The sequence below is a fragment of the Trichomonascus vanleenenianus genome, assembly GCF_965637985.1.
Source record: "Trichomonascus vanleenenianus strain CLIB 3782 genome assembly, contig: TRVA0_023S, whole genome shotgun sequence".
In the NCBI taxonomy this organism is placed as follows: Eukaryota; Fungi; Ascomycota; class Dipodascomycetes; order Dipodascales; family Trichomonascaceae; genus Blastobotrys; species Blastobotrys vanleenenianus.
The window spans coordinates 98865-123557 of NW_027481864.1; the positions used below are offsets into that span (position 1 = coordinate 98865).

The following is a 24693-nucleotide window of genomic DNA, read 5'->3' on the forward strand; positions in this document are numbered from 1 at the left end:
TACAATACCGGTGTAATCCCAACATAACCATATAAAGTAGTCAAAATTTCCAGCTACACAAATGCTTCTATGACAATGCTTCACAATGCTTCACATAGCGGTACAATAGCACTTCAAGGATTATCTCCCAACCCTAGGACTCTAATCTAATGGATTCAGCGAACTTCAGACGGTCTAATTGTCGACGTGTCCAAAATAGGTGTGCGGCTCGTGTGCGGCTTATGCGGCTCGTCAATAACTTAAGTCGCCGACTACATATAGTAATCACAAGTTTTCTACATCTTCTAGATCATCCTAGCTTATCACAAATCAATCCCTTGGCAAAATATTCCACCATATTCCACCATACCTCGAGTGGTGAGATCACTTAAATGCAACTCAACGACATCCCAAACCCCACCACACGATGGCGTCCGGGTGCATCCATACGCGACAGGCTCGGACGAAGGAGATCCTTCAAGCATATAAGCTGGCCGTCCGGCTAGCCCAAAGCATCAACTCGAAAGTTTTTGTATGCATCAACTGCCACGAGGTTTCCCCTGTGCGGGTGTGCCTCGAGTGCGCCTTTGTAGGGTGCACGGCCCACGGATCAGAGCACTCCCACGAGAACGAGACGGGCCACAACTTGGGCGTAGACGTTAACGGCGAGGGCCTTGTCTGGTGCTACCAGTGCGGCGACTACGTCCTCGACGAGACCTTCGAGGCAGTCCGCAATATGACAACCACGAAAACGCACAACCCGACGCCCAAGATCAAGAACATCGGGGTCGTGCCGCCCTACCAGGCGACCACCGGCCTCCGAGGGTTCTGCAACATGGGAGCCACCTGCTTCATCTCCGTCATTCTGCAGTCGTTTGTCCACAACCCCATCGTACGCAACTTCTTCCTGGCCGGCGGCCATGACCGCAACCAGTGTAAGGCGGGCGACTCGTGTCTAGCGTGCTGCGTCGACGAGATCTTTGAAGAGTTTTTCAAGTCGAGTTCGGTGCAAGGATTTGGCCCGACGAACATGCTTATAGCCTCGTGGAAGGCGAACCGTCAGCTGGCGGGCGCTTCGGAGCAGGACGCCCACGAGTTCTTCCAGTTCATTTTGGACGAGTTCCACAAAGCCTACAACTCGGGAATCCTCTCTAAAGTAGATAAGCTTGACAAGAGGGGCAGTACGCCTGACTTGAGCTGCGGGTGCGTTAGCCACAGAACTTTCTGCGGTGAGCTGGAGTCGAGGATTCAATGCCAAGAGTGCGGCAACATAACCAACACAGTTGATCCGATGATGGATCTGTCTCTGGAGATCAAAAAGAGGAGTTCGGCTACGCTGGAAGACTGTCTTGAGCGGTTTACGTCTACAGAGCGGCTAGACAGCTTGTACTACTGCTCAAAGTGCAACACGAGGCGCCCCGTTGACAAGCAGCTGCGGGTCAAGCACCTGCCCATTGTCCTCTCGATTCAGCTCAAGCGGTTCGAGCACACTTCAGCTACTTCGAGCACCAAGATTGAGTCCTCGGTCGAGTACCCATTGTACATTGATATGGGCAAGTACACCTCAGACGGCAGAAGCGGGCTGGTCTACGAGCTGTTTGGAGTGGTGTGCCACCAGGGCTCGATGCATACGGGCCATTATACCTGCTACATGAAGGACCGCCAGAGCAGGTGGTACTATTTCGATGACACCATGGTCACCGCCGTGGCCCCAAGGCAGGTCCTCGCCGCCAAGTCCACCGCCTACTTGCTTTTCTATATCGTCGAGAGGCTCTAGTTCCCTGCATTCCCCTCCCTCCTTGGGGGCCCCTCTATCTAGTGTAATTGGGGGGACTAGTCCCCCCAAACCCCCTGTGGCTCTGCTTCGCGGAGGTCACTCACCATTACTACGTGAAAATTTAGGGCTCTGCTACCCGTACTGTTGTCAATAGTTTGACTGTCACATAGGCATTAATGAATTTGCATTTTGACTGAGCGAGGTCCTAATCCCTGTGTTAGTCAGTCCCCCAAACCCCCCTATGGCTCCGCTTCGCGGAGATCACTCACTGGAGTAAGTCTCTCTAAGGCTCTACTACTACGTCAGTAGTTTTGGTTAATGCTGTTAGTATTATTATCATTGTAGTTCGGTTGGTACTGTTGGTTACTACTGTAGTTTTCAGTAGCTTAGTTGGTAGGTACTCTTGCCTACTGCTATTATCAGTAGTTTGGCTAGTACTGTTGTCAATAGGTTGTCACATTGGCATTACGGGTAACAAATTTGCATTTACTCTAGATATTCTACACTGACTCTACAATTGGTACTACCTATTATCGGCAGATTGATTGTCACGCCTCGAATGTCGTTATCCGGTCTGGTGTAAACGCTGTTGCAACGCGGTTGGAAATGCCGTAACAATGCTGTTGGGAGTTACACTGTATTGGTAACACTGTTACAATGCCTGTTGGGACATTTTGGTGACGCCGTTACAAACAGTTCCCTCGTGGGAGGCGGCATTAGGTAGGCTTTACCAAGCTAATGAATCTGCATGATTACTAATTCACGTTGATAAGAATCTTATGGAGCTCTGTTCTAACCGTGTATCATGTTTTGCAATTCATTTCATCGACGATTGTGTGTTCGTTTTGAAATTTTAGAATACAGATTTTTGCCGATGCTAGATCAATAGTCTTGGCAACGTCATTCAGGCTGAAGGGTTATTATAGCTACTATCATTGGCATTGGTTATTACCAGATGTATATCTAGAGAAATATAACCAATAATCCATTAAAATACAAACTCTTAATTTTTTATTGCCAACAGCTTGTTTCGTCACATGGGCATTGCTAAGCTAATGACCCTCTGCGGCTCTGTTCGATCTATATTGCTAGCTCACCTCCGAAGCCCAAATATAACGACTAGCGCACCGACACTAACGCATTAACCTAATTTGAGCTGTATATCCGTTCTATCGCGCCGTTGATACGCCGTTATTGTGCCCCTCAACTCTTCCCGAAGATTATTTATCCCCAGAATTACAAATAAGAACCACAAAAGCCGATCCAACAGGGTAGTTTGGGCGGATCTCATAAGTACGCAGTACTGTGCGTTACTTTTACGACTATGGAGCTCGGCCATGCTGCTCTCGATAGAGTCGATCAAAATAAGCATTGTGTCATTACGTCCGTAAGCTTTCCTTCCATGGCTTCACAAGCCACTACAGTAGGTGTATTGCCATGCGAGTTTACGGTGATCCGTGCAAACATGCACGTGCAGGTGCATGCGGCTTTTGCCCCTGATTTAGGTTTTGTAGCACAGTATAAATTAGAATAAAGTGCCTGTTTATATTTGTTTATTCTACCACGCACAATTTCCAACAGAGTGACTTGTTTTTACAGCATGAAGAGAATAAACTGTACTTTCCTCCAGTCTTTCGGCAAGAAATTGCTGAACACATCACCTGAAATCATCAATTCGTGTCCAACAACTTACCGGCCTCTCCAAACCAGCGTGGTGAGCACTCCGAGGACACCAATCATGGGCGCCTGCATAAAGGAGAACATGTCAGTCTTTAAGCCATTTGAGAACAAATACTTAGCAAAATCGCCGAATTCCGCCCTAGCCAATTATCAAATTCGTAATTGGGGCATCCAGCCGTTGCGTACCGTAGGCGATGTCAGAGCCCTCTCCTCCATGCAGCTCTTGTTACCCGTACAGTTGGCGCTAAACGAAGTCTGTCCTGAAAGACATGCAATTACCATCAGCGGCGACGAAGTTCGCACCTACATGCATTTTGAACTCTTCTCTTTAGACACTCAGCAAGCAGTCAAGAGATTGACAACGGTTAAGTTCACAAACACGAATGTTCTCAGCAAGGCCGACTTTGAGCCTGCATGTCTTACAGAGACAGCTTATAAGGAATTCATCGACAGGAAGGCCATAATGCCTCACCGCAAGACGCTCTTTCAGAGAAACGCCATTACTATAACACAGCAAGTTGCTAAGTATGCTGCGCATTGTTATGGTCTGGTCGTGTTTGATTATGGCGGGATGATGGTATTTGATTTCAGCTCTGACATTCCATGAGGGTTCTATTTCGACGAGGCAGAGGCGACCGAAGATATGACCTATCGCCGCCTTCTTTTTTCCGTTGTAGTCCGCTCATTAGTCAAATACGCGGAGGAGAATGGGCTCAAGCTACAGGACCCCAACGCAACTCAGTGAGTCCTTAGAATCCTTTGCTTGTTTTATCGCTTTACTCAGCTGCATCAACGATTTTATCCTGTATTAAATAGTACTCATTATACCTTAGCTTAGAGAATAGATGAATTTTATATGCTCGATGCGCTGCTCCAGTTCGCATTCAAGATCTAGCACAGGCATTACTGGTACTACAGAGTCAAGCCTCGCAACCTCTGTGTCGGATCTACTCTCTCAGAGTGACATGAATGTTACAATGAATTCGTTTTGACTCCTCAAAGAATTAAATTCCCGGCACCAAAATCCTCAGACGCACGTTGTCTTCGTCTGTAGGGCCACAGGGCCACGCTTTCCTCACTTCGACAATACAGTACCGGTAGTTTGCTAAGAGGTGGAGCAAAAGGTGCCTCGGGGCATCCGGACCCCATCAAAAGTTACACCAGCTTTCGTCGAGTCCAACGAGAGTTTGCCAAAGAAGAAGTGACCTGGATTGAATATCCCTAAGGATATTCTCATGAGGATATTAACGTGGTAAGCGAAAAATTGAAGAATTACGGACACCGTTTATCACTAAAGAGTAGAAGCGCATGTATAGCCAACGACCGCAATGCGTTCGTGCAAGCCGAAACATACGAGTTAGATTTTAAAGTCAACTATTCGGGGGATAACGTCATTGTTGTGATAGAGTTTTTATTTGATATGACCTTACCTACGTATGTATGATATGGTGCTGTATTTGCTCCGTCCTCTCATGAAAACGTCATGAGTAATGTTAAAGCATCCTTTTTGGTACTGTCGGTACTACTGTACAACTGTACTACCATTAATAGCACATAGCAGTAGTACTGCTGCTCAATCTGCACTGGCGCCAAACATTACTGAGTAATAGCAGATTTTTGGCCCGTAGAACTGCATTACCCACTTGAACTTTATACCGGAAGCATGAGTTAAAGATAGGGGCTCTCGCACAGTTTGATCTGCGCGGCAAAAGTGAATGAACAATTATAAATAAGTAACGATGTGCCCTGAAAATTTAGAACTAGTATCGGGTATCACTTTAAGGTGATTGAACGATTGACAGAAGTTGGAGTGATGAAATTCAACTCGCGATTCCCCTATATTAGAAACTTTAGGTTCACAGTACGTCAGCACATAGCTCCTCCGCCAACGCCGGTGCTTTGGAGTTGCTGTCTTACCGATAAGCCAAAGTTAGAAGATTTCATGAACGTCTCGAGAATCGAAAGATCCTTACGCTATCCTCCTCTGACAGGGCAGTTTGGCTCTGGAATTCTGGATTTGAAGCTACTCGCTCCGCTGGCAGGGGGACCTAATGGTCACACACAAGTCTTTACGGTTGAGGCCCAGTCCGACTTAGAGCGTGTTAAACGAGGACAGATGATGGTGGCAAAAGTGTATGACCCGGTCTTCATGGACGATGAGGGGGGATTATTCGATTCTTTTCATGTGGCAGATGAGCATTATACGCACGAGGTACGTGCGTATGAAGAGCTATCCGAGTTCCAGGGAGGATTGATCCCCAAGTTTTATGGCTCATTTTCATTGGACATCCCTGTGACGGATGAACAAACAAGAGCAGTTCGGCTTATCCTCCTTGAGCACATTGAGGGAAATACAATGGAAGAACTGGGTGTACAAAGCTTTTCACAAAAGGAGCGCCAGCGGATGATGAAGGCGGTGGTGGATTTTGAAAGTTGGGTATACGAACGGAATATATTGCTCAGAACTTAGAGCCCTGAAAACGTAATTGTTACTGATCAGAGCATTTCGAAAAATAGGCCGTTTGTTTTTGTTGATTTCCTAGGCGCTCTTTTCGGTCGCATGAAAGATGATGAAAAAGCTAAGTTCGGACCGCGCAAAAATCTCGGGCAATATATCACACCAATTTTGCGGTGGCATGAGAATGCGTATTATACGAAAGGGCCGTTCGATGATTGGATCGATTGGAAGTGGCAGCAATGGCTTGAATCAGAATATGCCCATACAATGCCGTCGACGACACAGAAGACGTCCTAATGCACTGAAAAACGATACCGAGAGGTCTACTTTGCTTCTGATACTACTTGAATTAGTTTTAAACAGCTATTATTAATAAAACTCAATTGCTAGCTATTATGTCATACACAATGTCACTTCTAGTGTCTACGACTTGTGACCCCATTTACAATTCAAACTGTTTGGTAAACCGTGATTGACAACAGGGTGATCCGACCCTTTCCAAAGCCCATGTGGCCGAATGCTATTTTAGCTGAATACCATCCATACCCTCCGCAAAGTACAAAAACCCCATTAGTACCAGTAATGGAGTATATTCGAGGGCCAGCCCTCGAGCTCTGCCCCCAACCCCCTGAGCCTTTATCATATCAACCAGTTCTCCACGAAGTGGAGCCCCAGGGGAGGTTGGGGGGAGGGACCATTAGTACTAGTAATGGAATGTATTTGAGGGCCAGTCTAGAGCTCCCGTAGTTCCCGGTTCGTGTAGAGTCAGTCATTTCTCCGCGCAGCGGAGCCCTTGGTGTAGTGTGTCTGGAGTGGCAGGGAGCATGACGCCTCAACCGCTCATATCAACGAGGATTATTACAAACTGGACCCATGAACATCTCTCTCTCCGACTTATCGTACAAACAGCAAGCACCTTCTGGATCATCAGACCACGAACGAGCCGGATCCACCGACGATGAATTCCTTCAACCCGACTATAAAAAGAGAACGAATACAGATCGACAATCCTCATCAACGCTTAGGTACATTTAAAGGTACATACACTTAATTGATCACACTCACTTTTCTCTGATTTTCATAAGCATTCAGTCCAATTGGACTTCATCACTATCTTGCCCACTAGTAAGGAGAGCTACAGAAGATTGCCACCACCTCGGTCAGATCTTCTCGCATCCCTTCAAGCGAAAGCTAAAACGTTGTTATATTACGGCACTCCGCATACGGACTATCGTTCTACGAGCCCCTCTCGGATCTCTCGACAAGTGAAGGCTGCCACCCGAAAACGCGCAGCCTCACACTGGGGTCAAAGTGGCCGCCTGTGCGGCTCGATTTTTTGTTCTCCGCGCGGCTTTATCAACTCCGTCTCCGTCTCCCCGCCATCCCCGGAGAAGGACAATAGTCGCCGGAGAAGGACCCACACAAGCCGCAGGGCATCGATCAAACCATCCAAAATGGCCTCTTTTTGCTTGAAACATTGATTCATCGGAAAGGGTATATATAAAGCCTCCAGATTAGCTTGTTCAAATAAATCATTCCATTCTTATCAATTCACATCAGCGAATAGTAATCACCAACAAATAATCATGTCTACTGAAGTCAAGCTCACCGAAGTTGAGGCCGCCGTTGAGGACTTTGCCAAGCTCTTCGCCAGCAGCTTACGATCTCCAATTCTCAAAAAGCCCAGCGATATGGGCATGGAGTACGAGGATGTATGGTTCCCGTCCCAGGATGGCGTCATCCTCGAAGGCTGGTTCATCCCCGCCAAGGGCTCCAACAAGCTCATCATTGCCAACCATCCGCTTCCATGCAACCGGTATGGCTACCCGGGCCACATTCCAGGCTACGGACAGTTTGGCGGCTTTGAGGTCAACTTCATCCGGGACTATAAGCACCTCCACGACGCCGGATACAATGTCCTGTGCTACGACATGCGTAACCACGGCCGAAGCGGCGTCGGTTCTGGTGGCACCGTGGGCATTGGCCAGCTCGAGTACCGAGACGTTATCGGGTCTCTGCGATATGCTCGATCCCGACCAGACACGGCGAAAATGACTACTGCCCTGCTGAGCCGATGCCTGGGCGCCAACTCTACGATCATTGCAATGTCTCGTCACCCAGACGAGTTCAAGGACATCAAGGCAATGGTTGCTGTCCAGCCTGTGTCGAGCCGACCGCTTGTCGAGACTCTGGGCAGGCAGACTGGCCACGACCCCAAGGAGGCCGCCGATGCCTTTGACCGATCTATTTTCAACAAAACCGGCTTCCGGCTGGATGAGTTGGGACCAATTCCATACTGCAAGGACGTTACTGTGCCTACTTTGGTCGTCCAGGTTCACCACGATACCATGACTGTTCCAGAGGACGTCCAGACCATCTATGATCAGCTGGGATCCAAGGAGAAGGAGCTCTTCTGGATTGAGGGCACCGAACGTCGATTCGACGGCTACAACTATCTTGGCGAGAAGAACCCAGACCTCATGCTCAACTGGTACAAGAAGTACTTGTAATCTCCGCAAAGCTACGGGAGATACATTCTCTATTTAACATTTCGCTCGTTAGTAACAAATATTCAGTTATAACATTGGCATTCGCTATTGATAGCAATGGGGGGACCAGTCCCCCCAAACCCCCCTGAGGCTCCGCTTCGCGGAGGGCTCGCTGCAGTTTATGTTTAGGTAGTTTAAGGAGTACCTCTCACGAAGCCAATTGAGTCTATAATCCCTAAAGGAGCTCAAAGTACGCTCCACTATGGTAAAAATGGGGGAACCGGTCCCTCCAAGCGGGCTCCGTTACGTGGAGATATGGCTTTCCTTCGAGTATATGATTACTAAGTGCCCCCTGGGACTTTTTGTTACAGCTTGTTACATACTGGCATGTTCTTACAAACCTTTTTCGTAAAGTGTAACAAACTCCCAACGAGTAACTTTTGTGCAACAATCCCCCCGCGAAGCGGAGCCACGGGAGCTCGAGGGCTGGCCCTCGAATACACTCTACCGCCTAATAGTCCACTTCATGAACATCCTCCGCGGAGCGGAGCTACGGGCGCTCGAGGGCGAGCAACTGGACGCTTCGGAGGGGCGCCGCATGGTGTGGGGCTCGTCAGGTGACCGCACGGCTGGAGTGGGAGGTGGAAATTTTCTCCGTTTGCGTTTTGGCGATACAACGACACGCAGTGAAGTTTTTTTGGGCATAGAAAGAGACGGGAATGACGACTCCATCAGTGACGCAGTTTTATTGTAAGTGACGGGAATTGGTAAAGGGAATGGGAGACTAACTGTGGGTGTGTAGCGCGTTTACCAAAGTCTGCTACGCTGACGAATTGCAGCGACTACGAGCCTCTGAAGGGGTTTGAAGCGTAAGTACCCCTAATAAAAGCCCAATTAAGGTTGATGCTAACAGGAATGAAATAGGCCCAATGGCGTGCAGATCCGGGCGACGAAATACTCCGAGGACGGGCAGTACTTTGCGTACGCTACGCCTTCCGCGGTGGTGATCGTGAACCCCGATACCGGGGCCGTAGCGACCCAGCTTGATCTTGTAGACGTGATCGAGCTTGGGTTTTCGCCGCGAGCGAGCTATCTGCTCACGTGGCAGAGACCAAAGCGGGACGAAGCGGGTAACTTTGCTCCGAACCTCAAGATCTGGAACGTCAGTGATGGATCTTTAATTGAGTCGGTATTGCAGAAGCAGCAGACGCCATGGTCTGTTCAGTACACTAAGGACGAGCGGTACAGCGCGCGGCTGGTGACGAGCGGGCTCATCCAGGTGTATGAGGCGAACAACTTCCGGAACCCGTCGGCCAAGCTCAATGTTGAGGGGGCTACACAGTTCTCTCTGTCGCCAGGCCAGAACTACTCAATTGCCGTTTTCGTCCCCGAGTCCAAGGGCAGGCCTGCTGCCGTAAGGGTTTACCAGATTCCATCCTTCCAGAACCCCGTTTCCCAAAAGACCTTCTTCAAGGCGGATAAGATCCAGATGAAGTGGAACAAGCTGGGTACTGCGCTTCTGGTGCTTGCTTCGACGGACGTAGACACATCAGGAAAGAGTTACTACGGTGAGACGAACCTCTATTTATTGGGCATTGCGGGCTCCTACGATTCTCGAATCCACCTCGACAAGGAGGGTACGATTCATAGTTTCGACTGGTCCCCTAATTCGCGGGAGTTTGGTGTCGTTTACGGGTATATGCCTGCTAAGACGACTATTTTCGATGCTCGGGGCAACGAGATTCACTCGTTCCCCGTAGCTTCGCGGAACACGCTGGAGTTCTCACCACATGGACGGTTCATTATTCTGGCCGGTTTTGGTAACCTCCAGGGGACAATGGACGTTTACGACCGCCAGAAGCAGTTCCAGAAGGTTTCAACTATTGAGGCCGCCAACACGAGTGTGTGCGAGTGGTCTCCGGACGGCAAGTTCATTCTCACTGCTACGACCTCTCCACGGCTGCGAGTAGACAATGGTGTGCGAATATGGCACTATACTGGTAAGCTGATTTATGCAATTGACCACGAAGAGCTGTTTGGCGTTGGCTGGAGGCCGCAGGACGTAGCCCTCCACCCGCTGCGAAACAACCCTTCGCCAGCCCCATCTCCGCACCGATCAACCCAGACCGTCAAGTCGATCAAGCCGGTTGTTCCGTCTGGCGGGGCTTACCGTCCTCCACATGCGCGAATTCCGGGCGTTTCTGTGGCTCAGACGTCTCTCCATGAGCGGGAGCTTCAGCAGCAGGCTCGTCAGCAGGCAGCTTACAAGGTTCCGGGTGCTGGTGGCGCGACTCGGGTGGTTCCAGGAAGCCAGCCTCTGTCCAAGTCGGCCCAGAAGAACAAGAAGAAGCGTGAGAATAAGAAGAACACTGAGCCGGCTTCCCCAGCCCCTGCGGAGCCGGCTGCTACTACGAACGGTACGAACGATAATGCCCCGACTGGGTCTTCTCCAGAGGACAAGAAGATCCGGTCTCTTTTGAAGAAACTCCGAGCCATTGAGCAGCTTCGACAGCGGCAGGACAGTGGCGACAAGCTCGAGGACACTCAGCTGCAGAAGATTGCCACTGAACCGGCCGTCAAGAAGGAGCTCGCCAGTCTCGGCTGGAAGAACTAAAATTGTACGATATATATATTACATTTTTGCATATCCGCCATCATTCTCTATCTCTCAATCGTAGGTCCTAGCCTCCAAGTAACTGTACTTGGGGGGACTGGTCCCCCCAAACCCCCCTGTGGCTCCGCTTCGCGGAGATAAGGTTGTCCATCGAGAGTGATAAATGAATGTTTTGTTACAGCTCGTAACAAACTCCCAGCTTGTTAAACTTCTGTTACAACCTGTAACAAACCTCCAAACAATCCCCTCCGTTCCAGGGGAGACGAGGGCTGGCCCTCGAATACACACCTCTGTTGTAGCAATGGGGGGACCAGTCCCCCCAAACCCCCCCTGGGGCTCCGCTTCGCGGAGATCTGGTCGAAGTTTCGATGGGAGTGAACGGGGGTTTGGGGGCAGAGCCCCCAACTACGGGAGCTCGAGGGCTGGCCCTCGAACACATTCTACCAAGTAGTAATTAAAGAAAGCACACTGGAGAAACAGTGGGGTAGGGTAAGAAATTAGTATATTAGCACAGATATATTTCTACAATTCTACCCATTCATCAATTCATATGCAGTTGGTATTAGTTTTTTTCATCCTCCTTCTTTTCCTCCTCCACCTTGGGCTTGATCATCCGCAAGTCCTCCACCCGGAATGGAATCTCAGAGTTGATTTTGACATGCCCCGGCTTGTATGCGCCTGTATAAAGATTAGGTTCCGGATGGGGGTGGAACCCCTGGGGCTGACGACACTCCTTAAGCACATCAATGCCCGGAGGGTCAGTCAGCCGGAAAATGCCCCACGAGGGATTGTGCTTCGGTGCACATACAATGGCCACCGCCTCGGGGAGCATAATCTGGTACGACGACTGCGTGTGCAAATCAATCGACGATAGGAAACACGTTTGCGACGGGTGGGTGTGGATCCACCCCAGAATAAACAGCTTCTTCTCGTCAACAAATTCAAACAACAGCTCTTCGTTTGTTGTCGTGCAGGTATCCGACGTCGACTCCTGGTGAGGAATCACGAGGTGAGTGACAAAGAATGCATTGCGGTTCAGCGAACCGCAGAGAATGCCACATGTCTCGAGGTTCCGGTTGGTATTTGGACTGGCAAGCTCCATAAACGACTCCCGCAGAGACGTGGGCAGGAAAATAGTCCTCAGAGGGGCATTGCCTTCAGTGAAGTTTCTCGACTTGTGCTCCACCGCAATTGCTTCTCTAGCCAGAGTCTTAGGCGGAGGGATTGGCACGGAAACCGCAGATGCAGACTTAGGAGCAGCCACAATGCCCAATTCCCCAGCAGATTGGTACATCGGCTGGTTATACGGCATTCTGGGAGGGATAGGAGGCTTCGGCACGTTATTTAGCTGTGGCGGAGCCACAGAGGTCGAAAACTCTGCCGATGGGTATTGAATCTTGCTGACATTATTCTTGTCCACTTTGCCCGTCTTGTAAATGCCTTCTTTGATTGGAGCTTTAAGCCGTTTCAGACTGCTCAATGTCTCCATAAACGACATGTCTATCTCGTCTTCTAGGTCTTGGTCTCCGTAGTCTTTATCAACTGCTTGATTCTGTACAGTCTCTTGAATCTGCCTCTCGCGGAGTTCACTCTGCTCTCTTTTTCGTCGATTCTGCTCTTGCAGAAGCTTATAAGACTCTACTTCCTGGTCGATAATGCTCTTGAGCCGTTCCAGCTGCTTAAATACGAATTCAATCTATCCCGATTAGCCTCTCTATAACCCAACAACGTTAAGCCAGATTGTACTTACATTATCCTCCAGTAGTTTGCGCACATTTTTGGCGTTCGAGCCCTTGAAATCAGGATGCTTCGGTAGCGAGTTCAGCAGTAAGCTTTCAAAGTTAGCAATCTATCCGTTCAAAAGCGCAAGAGCTAAAGGGGTTGTCACACTTACTTAGCAAACCGGTTATACAGCAAGAACGCCTCCGAGTGGGCGTTCTCCTGCTGATATATCACTGCCTCGTTTAGCACCGTCTTCGCCACATGCAACCATGACCGGAACGACACATGATGCGAAAACTCATATGAGTTGGCCTCTTCGACCAGCTCCTGGGAGCTCCGCGGACGTATCATCTCCTTTCACCGCTCCCCGTGGTTCTCTGGTTCGCTTTTGCTTATTTTCGAACTTATATATCAGCAACCCCGCGATATTCAAAACGACCACGAAGGTTAGCAATCAGCTGTAGGTGGTGGTTTAGGGCGATCGATTAAATTACGACGCACGGCTGTGTGGGTTAATTTGGTAAACTTTAATGGTTTAAAATGGTCGATCGAGATTTCTATAGTATGGGTACGCGTTTGAACCAAGCAATCACCGTCTAACCTTGAAGCATGTGGAGGCGTTGGTCGAAGAGAAGAAGCGCGTTGGGATTCTGGAATATTGTGGAATGGATGATCGGGTTTACTACGTAATATGTCCGGAAGTGATCCAGTAGAGCACATTTCAGCTATCTACCGTCGTACCATTTATTATGACTTATACAGTAGTGTCTAGTTAGCCACGTCTCTATTTAAAATTAACAATTTTAGACGATGTATTTTTGTCATATGGTTTGTTTGACCAGTGTAGTTTGCGCTGTATCAGGAGCACTTTGATCTTCCCCATTTTCACCTCACGCCATATGATTTCTCTCTAAAGCGCTTTAACCTAGCAGAAGTAGTAAATATATATAAATGAGACATAGGTTCCGAGCCCATAGAATCCTATCAGTACTCTGAGGCTGGCTTCACTTGCAGCCGAATAAGTCCTTGACTAATTGGTACCTCTGATATGTTATGACTCTGTTGGAGGCAGTAACGGCATTCGAACCAATCTTTGGTCTCGGAAGACTTCACGAATGCTGGCTTAAGATATAGCAATCAAGGATGAGATATAGTCATTTCTTATAGGCTCTAAGCGAAGTTGACCAGCATTATTTTGCCAATGCTGGACGATACTTTCGGTAGCATTCTTCACTGAGTAACTTTTTCAGCATTAAGATACAGGGCTCTGCGAATGGTTATAAGCATGGCTTGATTAGCAAAAACCAGCTCCCTACTCCTACTACTGACTTTTTATTTAGTGTGATCATACTGGAAGTGATCGCCTCTAGAATATTCATATCCTTGAGGTGCAATTCCTGTTGGATTGATAACTAATGCTGGTCTATGTCCAATGGATCTAAAAATTTTGCTCAAAGATTACTTTGGGCCAACTCAGAAGGCAATTCTAAATGTCTTTACCCAGTAACCTCATCATTAATAAAACCGCACGTTTTTCCAGAGGTTCCGATAATGCCACCTATGGAGTCCTAAAGATTTCTAACGTTTCCATGTATAGGGATATGGAAATTCCAAAATTCCAACTTTTCTTTTCAATCAGCTCTGGCAGAGATTTGAGCGAGTGGTATTTTAAACCACTGGTACGCTAGCCATTTCCCCTGGCAGAAACTGTCCAATAATACGGCAAAATCAGTTGAAAAAAATCCATTTCTTCATCCATCGGAACACCAATACTCCAATTGAACAAAAATTATCACATTGTCAGATGGAAACGTTAGAATGGGTTGAAATTAGAGGAGATCAACTTCGCCGTATTACCGGCTCACTAATGATCGCGCGGCCCGGATCTATAAGACATGCAGTACTTTTAAGTTTGGGGGCGTTTAGAACACTTAGGAACGCTTAACGAACATTATAAATCGGCTTGTACAATAGGACAATATTTGGCCACTTTCTACTATATTATACTCATTTTTGCTGTTATATATTCATATTCCGATATGCTGCTGAAGATTAGAACGCGAGAAGGAGCCCAAGTTGTGAAGCTTGACAAGGAAGAACCAACGCTAAACGACCTGCTTTCGGCTATTAAAGCAACGGTAACTTCCATCAAGGCTGGATTCCCGCCTAAATCTATCGATCTAAGCGATCCGTCTATGCAATTGGCCTCTCTAGGGATTCGAAATGGAGACCAGCTGGTAGTAGAATCACAGGCTTCCTCATCGGGTAAGACCACTCAAACGACCAGCTCTGGTGGAAACTCAGTACAATTCCATGAGACTAAGCCAAAGCCCAAGCCAAAACCAATTTATCAGGAAGACCCCAACGCACCACCCATTGTTGAATGTGGAAACGGGTTCCTAAAATTGCGCGTCATGGAAGATGACAACTCGTGCATGTTCAATGCAGTTGGATATGACATCCTAAGGACTGTTAATAACATGTTCGAGCTGCGGAATATCATAGCCAGTGCAATCCAGGCAGACCCAGTAGAGTACAACGACGCAATTCTGGGAAAGCCGGCAGAGGAATACGTGAAATGGATCCTGAAAGAATCATCCTGGGGTGGAGCCATTGAGCTTAGTATCCTGTCCAAGCATTTCGGTGTGACAATAGCCTGTCTGGACGTGTCAACGCTCCAAGTCCACCACTTCAACCCTGGTCAGGCGACATTTATTGCAGTCGTATACTCGGGTATTCATTACGATGCCGTAGCACTCTCTCCAGTGAAAGAAGAGGCGCCCGAGACCGCCGAGTTTGACCAGACGGTCTTCAATGCTGACGAGACTGGCGAAAACGTGCTCAATGGCCTCAAGAAGCTCGGCAAACTGCTCAAAGACCGTCATTACTATACAGACACTGCGACTTTCCAGATCAAGTGCAAGACCTGCGGAGCGCGCCTCACTGGTGAAAAGGAAACGGCCAAGCACGCCCAGACCACTGGCCACGTCGATTTTGGCGAATTCTAATCCCCGATCCTTCCATCCAGAACGACCAAATATCCCCCCACCACTCTTGATGAGGATTGGCCATTCATCCAGGACAATCAAATAGATTTAGGTAGTCCGCCACTCTTGATGAGGATTGGCCATTCATCCAGGACGATTAAATAGATTTCCCACTTTGGATCAGGATTGATCATCCATCCAGGACAATCAAATAGATTTAGGTAGTCTTGCGAAGTCTCACCGAATAGGTAACCGTCGAACACCCCCTAGTTCCCGGGGCTGGCCCCAGTTGTTGCAAATAGAAAACGAATTCTAACTGGGCCATAGAATAAATAATGAGTTACACATGCAAATTAATGAGGAGAGGGGGGTATCTATTCCGTTTCCATCTTGTTCTCCTTTTGCTCCTTCTTGAATTCCTTGGACTCGAGCATCTCGGCAACCACAGGCACCTTCTGCTTGGTTTCCTGCGCTTCTTTAGCTGCCAGGTACTTGGCAACGTCCTGTCCTGCAGCAGCGTTGGCCTCTTCGATAGTATACGGGCCGTTTCGCAGGTCCTTCACCCGTCGCTTGTGGATCTGGCCCCGGGTATGCGTTCTTTTGGCGACTTCCGTCTCAAAGTACTTGGCGCAGGGAATGCAATAGTACTGGCCCAAACCAGGCTTGTACTCATCAAATGGCTGGTTCTCGAGCTTCAAAATCGACTCGTCCGACTTCAAATCGTCTCCGAAAATCTGGTCAAGATCCCGCGTCCGTCGCTTCGTCTTGTATATCCTGTTGCAGTATCGTCCCATGGCTATTTGATGTCGTCGTTAGGCTGAATGAAAAAGTTTCGAAATTTCCAAAAAAAATTTGGTTTGATAAGAAAGTTAACTTAACACTATAACTTAACTAGACTTTTTAATTCGCCAAACTATAATATTGTATTATTACAGTGGAACTTATTCTTCGCGGCACTTTACAGCTATATTGTACTGTGGCATTTGATCCTAATTATGAGCATATTATAATTTACGGAGGAATTGCTATGTCATGTGTGTCGTCTCCTGTAGTGATTAGTGCATTTATATTGTTTATATACAATTGGAGCAGTTTAGCTCATCTTCACTCAAATTTGTCGTCATCATCACTATCCCAACCGCCATGCCTTGATTTGATAGTTGACCTAATACCCCTAGAGCCTTCCTCCTCTTCTTGGTTCACAGTAAGTCTTGGATCGGTGCTTGGTACGGCGCCAATGGTAACCAAAAGGCGCTCAAGGTCCTTGATATTTGTAGAATTGCCGCCAATGGTGCTCAAAGTAACATACTGCTTCAGCACATCAGTATCCTTGTAAATAAGAATCGTCGGACAGTTCTCTTGTGGGTATTTGTCGTTAACTTGTCGGGCGTCGATCTCGACAAACTTGATGTCCTTAAACTTAGGCGCGATAACCTCGTACAGCCCGCTGAGAAGCTTGCTCTGGAGAATCCCCGGATACGACAGATGGACAATGACATAAACGCCATTCTGTGATGCATCGGTAATCTCTTCTTTGTACTCCGGCTTGGAAATGTGGTAAACTCGACCAAACCTCTCCCTACCAGCCATCTCCTTCAGCTCGGCCATTCGCTTCGCTCTGTACATGGCAACAAAGTCTTCATCTTCCAGTCCCTCTTCTTCCAGCTCGTCCAGCTCATCGAGAGACTTGCCCTCCAGTCGGTTTTCGTGGGCCTTCTGGACTGCCTCCTCAAATGCCTGCTCAAGCTCCGCAGTGGGAGACGGTGGCTTTTCTGGGATCACTCCGTGGGCCCGGAGGATATCGTTCCACTCGGTATCTTCGTCTGGATTTACCTGGACGTTCATTTCGCTAAGGATCAGTGGGGAACGTACCACAGTGGTCTTACTGCCCGTTGATTTGGCCTGAGCGGCGCGGCGGGCGCAGCATCAACTCTCCGGAATCCCATAGAAGACCCTGCCACCACTTACTGGTACTGTACTATCGGTAGATGAATACGGTGCCGATACCACAATTATTGTATTTTTAACTATAATTCTAGAGAAAATTGAATAAATAGCTTCATATTTGTGAGAAATTGTTTGACACTGGTAGAGCTGTAGACATATCCAAGGAATCCTCCGCGAAGCGGAGCTCCAAGGGGGGTATGGGGGGACTGGTCCCCCCATTGAATTGTCGCTGCAATTGACCTTGGGGGCCAGCCCCCAAACCCCCTTAGCTCCACTTCGCGGAGAGCCTTGTAGTAATCAAGGATCTCTCCGCAATACAAACCATGTCTCCTTATTTTCCTTCCATTGACTTATCACCCATTTATTCGCCTATTTAACTCAAACAATACAGTACTAGTTAGATAATATGATATTAGTTGGTTATGTAAATAGATCAGCCAACCCAATTGTAAACAGGTCGTGGCTGGTAGGCCTCTTCAAGGAACCTGATCTCGCCATCAGTGAGCTTGACCTTAAGCGAAGCAATTGCCTCCTCAATTCGCTCTGGCTTGTTGAACCCAACAATTGGGCAGCATCCCTTGGACAGGACCCAAGCAGTAGCCACCATAGCCATGGAGATGTTCTTCTGCTTTGCAACTTCCTCTACTCGCTTGATAATCTCCAAACTCGCCGCAGACTCCTTGACACCCTGCTTCGTGACCATTGGATCCGTCTCCTCTCGGAGACTCTTTTCACCAGCAGGTCGGGCCAATATTCCCCGCGCAATTGGGCTCCATGGAATAAGACCCACCCCAGTCTCCTTGCAGAATGGGTTCATCTCCCGCTCTTCCTCCCGGTAGACAAGATTGTACAGGTTCTGCATGGAGATGAATTTAGTCCACCCGTTCTTCTCAGCAACAAACTGCATCTGAGCGAACTGGTAGGTCGCCATGGAGCTCGCGCCCAAGTATCGAACCTTGCCCGTCTTGACCACATCGTGCAGGGCCTCCATAGTCTCCTCAATTGGCGTCGTAGCGTCGAATCGGTGGATCTGAAGCACATCAATATAGGTACCAAGTCGCTCGACTGACGCCTCGACTGCATCGAAAATGTGCTTTCGCGACAGACCCTCCCGGTTAACCCAATTGGCGGGGGTGTTCTCAGATACGGCGGGGTCGTCATCGCATCGGTGGAAGCACTTGGACAAAATGACAATAGTGGACCGATTGATGTTGTACTTCTTCAGAAACTTGCCAACGAGCTTCTCAGACTCACCATCGGAGTACATATCCGCCGTGTCGAAAGTCCTAATGCCGCTATCGTACGCCTGCTTAAGCAGAGACATGATGGTATCCTCGTCTTCCAAAACCCACTTCCTCCAGGAGGACTTGCCATAGGACATGGCACCAAGAATGATCTTGGAAACCTTCAATCCAGAATTGCCTAGTCGCTGATACTCCATTTTTTTGTTGTTGTTAACCGGTAGTTGTACATCGAGGCTAAGTGGGGCTTTATATCTCCACTGGTGAGACCTGAAATTTGGTGGGGGTAGATCGCAACCCACTTATTATAGCCGCACACATAACCTTGCAGGGCAGCACTCCTGCTTACAAATGCATACAGGGACACAGTTAAGGGATGAAGCGGTAGAACCTCTTTGAATTGAATTGATTTTGTGGCTGTAGTTTGCGGTCTCTGGCAATTAGTGAGTCACTGAGGAGGGAGACGCTAGTACTAGTAGTGCGTAGACATCTTGGAAGCAGTAATCTCCGCTAACTGGAAGCGGAGATACAGTAGTAGCATAAGTTTACTCTCCGTATCCATGTGATCTTTGAACGGAAATAATGTACGTATGATAGTCGAAATATAAGCTCAGATCCGCTCATACGGCGTTAAAGGTGGTAGTAAAAAACCAAACCGCCCATCCTATCAAATTGACAAACCAAATCTATCTGCGGAGCTCAACGATCGAATTATACTGTTGCAAACTTTTTCTATGTAGGACTCAATTGATACGAAAGGGAACTTAGCTATTGCTCGAAAAATTATAGGTTATGTGTTTTACAGCAGGTGGACTCTATTGGCCCAATCGAAGACTATGATAGATTATGATTATGGCGTAACGGCAATGAAAAGAATATACGTTCAGGACATTAGTTCTGCAATATCAGTGTAAATTTAGTACATTTCACAGTACTTCACGCTTGGCATTCTTTTTGGTACCAGTTATTGTACTGTAGCTATTACTGTGTACCGTTATTACGGTACAGTTACAGTGCGTCACCACTTAAACCACTGCAAAACGGTACAAGAAATCATATAAAAGCACATCACTCATTACTGCTTTCTCTATTACTAGCAGTTAAATAAATCAGCGAGAAAATTTAATAGACTGCCGAAGAATTGCTATTGTACCCAAGAAGTAACCCCTTCAATTCTATTTTCTGCGTTCAATTTGACCAATTACCAGGTACATGCATATTCAGCATTGAATTGGTAATACCATTTTGATATTGCTTTCATCGCATTAATCAATTGACCAAAAAAAAACCATGCTATTGATATTCTAAACTTCACTAACAGTTATTTTATTATTTTAGGTTAATTGTTAACAGCTTCAGCGTGAATTGTTTCTAGTCATGCCGCAATATGCGCGGCTGTGCATGGCTCATGCGCGTTTCAGGGGTATTCTTACAATAAGCTCTCTGAAGCTGTACACCATCCTAGAATAGCTCAAAATTGTCGAAATACGCTATCGCACAATAGTAATATAACAAGAACCTTCTGTATGGAATCAAAAAGAACAATCCGCATGTTACCCAAATTATACAATAGACCGATAAGCTTAACGTTTGAAAGTACATTGTAGCTGGCTAACTGCAACTTAATTAGCAGCTCCTATCGGTTATGAGACGCAATGCGGGTACGAGAAAATCACATGTTAGGCGCCTATTGCCAATACACCTGGTGGACCCTGTAACGGAGTGGAGCGCAATTGCCCGGGTCCGTTTGCAGTTCCGACCCTTCGGAACCCGGGAAGGAAAATCCATCTGATAATAAAATTGAGGGGTAGCCATACATACTGGGCGCATAATACATTGTAACCCTCTCGTATCCAGCCGAAAGAATGGATAATACTGTGGTACTTCAATGTGGACTGATATTGCAATTGAATCCCGCTAACCCGCTTGTATTGCGGCCAGGTCGACATTATTAAACGGTGTTCGGGGAAATCGGGTGATGTTGACGGCGATCCTGAGCCGCACGTTCTCCACCCTGAGAAGTGGTGGTGAAGACACATTTTCTGGCTTACTCCGAAAGGACTGTGGAAATTGGAAATAGATTTGCATTCCGCAGGATACTGCGGATGTACGGAACAATTCCCCACCTGCCAGCAGGAAGGGTTTATATCCTAGTGTGTTGGCTGGCTTCCGACCAGGGATCCCCACTAAAATAGAGGATTGTATAATACTATGTTATCGTAATGCTACAGACGGATAGTCATGTTGGTAAAGAATAGACACCAGAGGTTCTATATGAGAACCATGAAACAGTTAGAAGTGTGGGAGAAGAAGATAATTGCTGCGCGACGGCGCAGAGCATCTCAGATACCCCATGAATTCCGTATCCCCTACGGCGCGATGCCTGGCGAAGAAATCACAAATGTTTACGAATTCCCATACTCCTCTGGGCTGTTTTCCCCTCGCGAGCTGGATATAACCGATTCGAGTGTGGTCGACATTGTAAATAGGATTAAAAGGCGACAATGGTCGGCGTATGAAGTGATCAAGGCATACTCAAAACGTGCAGCATATGCCCATCAGCTAACGAATTGTTTGTCTGAAATGTTTTTTGAGCAAGGAACGGAGAGGGCGAAGCAATTGGACGAGTACTACAACAAAACCGGACGGCTCATGGGACCATTGCACGGAGTGCCCGTGAGTTTGAAAGATCACCATCATGTAAAAGGCACCACGGCATCAATTGGATTCGTCAAATACACGGATGAAATAGCAGGGCACAATTCTGCACTCGTTAACATGTTGCTGGATATGGGTGCGGTTCTCTACTGTAAGTCCGCGGTGCCCACGGGGATGCTTGCGGTCGAGACCATCTCGCCCTTATACGGCACCACAACTAACCCGCGAAATAGAAACCTTACTGCTGGAGGATCTAGTGGCGGAGAGGCAGCGTTATTAGCATTTGGAGGTTCTCCAATTGGAATTGGATCCGACATTGGAGGCAGCATTAGAATCCCGTGTTCTTATAACGGACTGTATGGCCTTAAAGGTACTGCTAACCGATTCCCCATGTACGGCAGCCGTTCAAGCAACCCAGCACAGGTCTTTATCAGTGCGGTCAATGGTCCAATGGCGCGCGATTTGGGATCTTTAGAGTATTTTACAAAGTCTGTTCTGAACAGCAATCCCGAGCAGTACGATTATACCAGCATCCCAATGTGCTATCGAGAAACACGATTGCAAAAGAAACTCAGTTTTGCTGTAATCTGTACAGATGACTATATTCGACCTGTGCCAGCTGTGCAGAGGGCTCTTGATACGACTATATCTGCGTTGAAAGCTGCGGGACATGAAATTATAGAATGGAAGCCCGTAGCTGCGGGGGAGATGTATCGCCACTACAAGCAGTTGAACAGTTATGACGGTGGAAGTGCTTTGATCGACAATCTGGACGGGGAACCAATTGTTCTGGAATCGATGAAGAAGAAACTAGAGCAAGTCCGTGATCCTTCTGGTAGCACAATTGCAGAGATCCAACGGCGAAGAAAAGAGGTCGAGTCACTGGTTTTCCAGCAATGGCGAAACACAAAAAACTTCACTTCGACGGGCAAAGAAATAGATGGCATTATTTCTCCAGCAACTATATACCCGGCACATACCCATAACCGCATTGTCTATACAGGCTATACGGCGTATTGGAATTTGATGGACTATCCTTGCATGGCGTTCCCAGTCATTACGGCAGACAAGAGCTTGGATAAGCCTGGGAACAACTTCTTCCCGAGCAACAAGGCTGAATTGCGAGCTTGGAAGGCGCATAAGCTCGAAGACTGTGAAAACAGCCCGGTTGGGCTGCAAGTGATTACAAAACGGTTTGAAGATGAGAAGGCGATAGAGCTGACTAAAATTATTAGAGGCGCTTTGGAAGCTGCCAATTGCTGTCAGGTCACGCAGCCCATTATCAAGATTCCTCGGCTACCGGCTGTTATAGTCAACCGCAAGACTGCTTTGCAAGCGCTAACTGAATGATGGCGTTATGAGATGACGAAACGACTTATTTATTTTTATTTTATTTATTCCATGCTGAAATTAGGCAGCAGATATAACTGCTTTAGTGTTTGAGACCTTACAATTTCGATATGGAATTCACTGAATATTTAGATATTTACCGCCTAAGCTGTATTACGACAGCTCGCTGTTTATGACGGGTCAAACCCAGACACTGGCTTTGGAACGTACGGCTCTTCGAGGAACTTGATTTCCTCTTCGGTCAGCTTTACCTCCAAAGCACGAACCGCTTCATCAATTCGCTCCACTTTGTTGAAACCAACAATTGGGCAGGCGCCCTTGGCAAGGACCCAGGCCAAAGCAATAATAGCCATGGAGACGCCTCTTTTCTTGGCAACTTGCTCCACCCTGCCAACGATTTCATTGTTCACAGCATCCTCACCCATGCCCATCATCTCAGTAACTTTATCAGTTTGAGCACGAGCAGATTCCTTGTTTGCAGCAGGACGGGCAAGCATACCTCGCGCTACAGGGCTCCATGGGATAAGACCAACGCCAGTTTCCTTGCAGTAAGGAATCATCTCTCTTTCCTCTTCTCGATAAATAAGATTGTAGAGGTTCTGCATGGACACAAATTTAGTCCATCCATTCTTTTCGGCGACAAACTGCATCTGGGCGAACTGGGTGGCCCTCATAGAGCTGGCGCCAATGTATCGGACCTTGCCAGCCTGTACGCAGTCATGAAGTGCCTTCATTGTTTCTTCAATTGGAGTGTTCTTATCAAATCTGTGGATCTGGTACAGGTCAATATAGGTACCCAATCGTTCCATAGATTCGTCAACGGCATCCATGATGTGCTTCCTGGAGAGACCCATTCGATTGATTCTCTCCTCAGTCTCAAAGCCAAGATTGTCGGTGGTACCATTAGGGTCATTGGCCATGTAAAACACCTTGGTCAAAATAACGACAGTAGAACGAGGAATGTTGTACTTTTTCAAGAAACGACCAAGGAGCCTTTCAGATTCGCCGTTGGAGTAAATGTCAGCGGTATCATAAGTTCGGATTCCAACGTCATACGCCTTCTTCAAGAGGGTCATAACGGTATCCTCATCTTCGAGAATCCAGTTACCACTCCACGAGGCTTTTCCATAGGACATGCACCCCACAATAACCTTCGAGATTTTCATCCCGGAATTTCCAAGTCGTTGATACTCCATTTTGCTTCTTTGATTGATTGCTTGTGGCTTTGACAATTGATGAATTGATATTTTTTGCTTGGACATTCAATCCCTTTTATATACGTGAACCTCGGACTAATGTAACCTTATTTCTCAACTTCGAGGCATCAGGAGACATGACTTAGTAGCTTTATCTCCACTTAATCCGCAAGACGGCGGAGATACATACTGCTTGTTACCAATTACGGTATTAATCATCCGAACTTCTCCTTGAAGTTTCAAACTTAAAGTACACCCGTATTTCTTCATGCATCAGCCGTGCGATGTGCGGCTGTCATCGGGAATAGTGCCGGCACATTTACTCCGCGCCATAATATAGATGGAGATATGAGCTGCGTGCGGCTCAGTTTCACAGCGGAGAAAGACATCAGTAAAAAGTTGTCTCCGCCATCTCCAGACTGCGGCGGGGCACGGGCGTAGAGTGGACTTTTAGAATCCGTAGGGTATTAAAAGGTTTTTATTACGGCTTTAATACAGTTCTGTGCGGCTTGTCAACGGAGGAGAAATACTTTAACGGGGAAATATATATGTAACACGTTTCCTTGCAGTATACACAGCCGGAGCAATTACTACA

At 47.5% G+C, this 24693-nt stretch overlaps 12 protein-coding genes across 12 annotated transcripts; 7 read left to right on the forward strand and 5 right to left on the reverse strand.

The window, feature by feature from the left end:
* Positions 1-406: 406 nt before the first annotated feature.
* Positions 407-1756, forward strand: UBP8 (ubiquitin-specific protease UBP8; the record flags this gene model as incomplete). Its single annotated transcript, XM_076685267.1, has 1 exon — positions 407-1756. One exon carries the CDS (start codon positions 407-409, stop codon positions 1754-1756), a length of 1350 nt encoding a protein of 449 aa, XP_076540467.1.
* Positions 1757-3356: 1600 nt separating this feature from the next.
* TRVA0_023S00848 (uncharacterized protein) lies at positions 3357-4043 on the forward strand (the record flags this gene model as incomplete). Its single annotated transcript, XM_076685268.1, has 1 exon — positions 3357-4043. One exon carries the CDS (start codon positions 3357-3359, stop codon positions 4041-4043), a length of 687 nt encoding a protein of 228 aa, XP_076540468.1.
* Positions 4044-5249: 1206 nt separating this feature from the next.
* Positions 5250-5906, forward strand: TRVA0_023S00870 (uncharacterized protein; the record flags this gene model as incomplete). The annotated part of the gene is made up of 1 exon (XM_076685269.1): positions 5250-5906. The coding sequence occupies one exon, from the start codon at positions 5250-5252 to the stop codon at positions 5904-5906; it is 657 nt and encodes a 218-aa protein (XP_076540469.1).
* A 1574-nt stretch (positions 5907-7480) lies between these two features.
* On the forward strand, positions 7481-8404 carry TRVA0_023S00892 (alpha/beta hydrolase family protein; the record flags this gene model as incomplete). The annotated part of the gene is made up of 1 exon (XM_076685270.1): positions 7481-8404. One exon carries the CDS (start codon positions 7481-7483, stop codon positions 8402-8404), a length of 924 nt encoding a protein of 307 aa, XP_076540470.1.
* Positions 8405-9102: 698 nt separating this feature from the next.
* TRVA0_023S00914 (translation initiation factor 2A) lies at positions 9103-10997 on the forward strand (the record flags this gene model as incomplete). The annotated part of the gene is made up of 3 exons (XM_076685271.1): positions 9103-9133; positions 9186-9252; positions 9308-10997. The coding sequence occupies 3 exons, from the start codon at positions 9103-9105 to the stop codon at positions 10995-10997; spliced, it is 1788 nt and encodes a 595-aa protein (XP_076540471.1).
* Positions 10998-11559: 562 nt separating this feature from the next.
* Positions 11560-13070, reverse strand: RFU1 (Rfu1p; the record flags this gene model as incomplete). Its single annotated transcript, XM_076685272.1, has 3 exons — positions 11560-12693; positions 12748-12829; positions 12892-13070. 3 exons carry the CDS (start codon positions 13068-13070, stop codon positions 11560-11562), a joined length of 1395 nt encoding a protein of 464 aa, XP_076540472.1.
* Positions 13071-14758: 1688 nt separating this feature from the next.
* OTU1 (ubiquitin-specific protease OTU1) lies at positions 14759-15727 on the forward strand (the record flags this gene model as incomplete). Its single annotated transcript, XM_076685273.1, has 1 exon — positions 14759-15727. One exon carries the CDS (start codon positions 14759-14761, stop codon positions 15725-15727), a length of 969 nt encoding a protein of 322 aa, XP_076540473.1.
* Positions 15728-16080: 353 nt separating this feature from the next.
* Positions 16081-16500, reverse strand: BUD20 (Bud20p; the record flags this gene model as incomplete). Its single annotated transcript, XM_076685274.1, has 1 exon — positions 16081-16500. The coding sequence occupies one exon, from the start codon at positions 16498-16500 to the stop codon at positions 16081-16083; it is 420 nt and encodes a 139-aa protein (XP_076540474.1).
* A 310-nt stretch (positions 16501-16810) lies between these two features.
* Positions 16811-17551, reverse strand: PLP2 (Plp2p; the record flags this gene model as incomplete). The annotated part of the gene is made up of 1 exon (XM_076685275.1): positions 16811-17551. The coding sequence occupies one exon, from the start codon at positions 17549-17551 to the stop codon at positions 16811-16813; it is 741 nt and encodes a 246-aa protein (XP_076540475.1).
* A 535-nt stretch (positions 17552-18086) lies between these two features.
* Positions 18087-19094, reverse strand: AAD16 (aldo/keto reductase; the record flags this gene model as incomplete). The annotated part of the gene is made up of 1 exon (XM_076685276.1): positions 18087-19094. One exon carries the CDS (start codon positions 19092-19094, stop codon positions 18087-18089), a length of 1008 nt encoding a protein of 335 aa, XP_076540476.1.
* A 2041-nt stretch (positions 19095-21135) lies between these two features.
* On the forward strand, positions 21136-22902 carry TRVA0_023S01046 (uncharacterized protein; the record flags this gene model as incomplete). Its single annotated transcript, XM_076685277.1, has 1 exon — positions 21136-22902. One exon carries the CDS (start codon positions 21136-21138, stop codon positions 22900-22902), a length of 1767 nt encoding a protein of 588 aa, XP_076540477.1.
* A 170-nt stretch (positions 22903-23072) lies between these two features.
* AAD16 (aldo/keto reductase) lies at positions 23073-24038 on the reverse strand (the record flags this gene model as incomplete). Its single annotated transcript, XM_076685278.1, has 1 exon — positions 23073-24038. The coding sequence occupies one exon, from the start codon at positions 24036-24038 to the stop codon at positions 23073-23075; it is 966 nt and encodes a 321-aa protein (XP_076540478.1).
* Between the last annotated feature and the right edge of the window lie 655 nt (positions 24039-24693).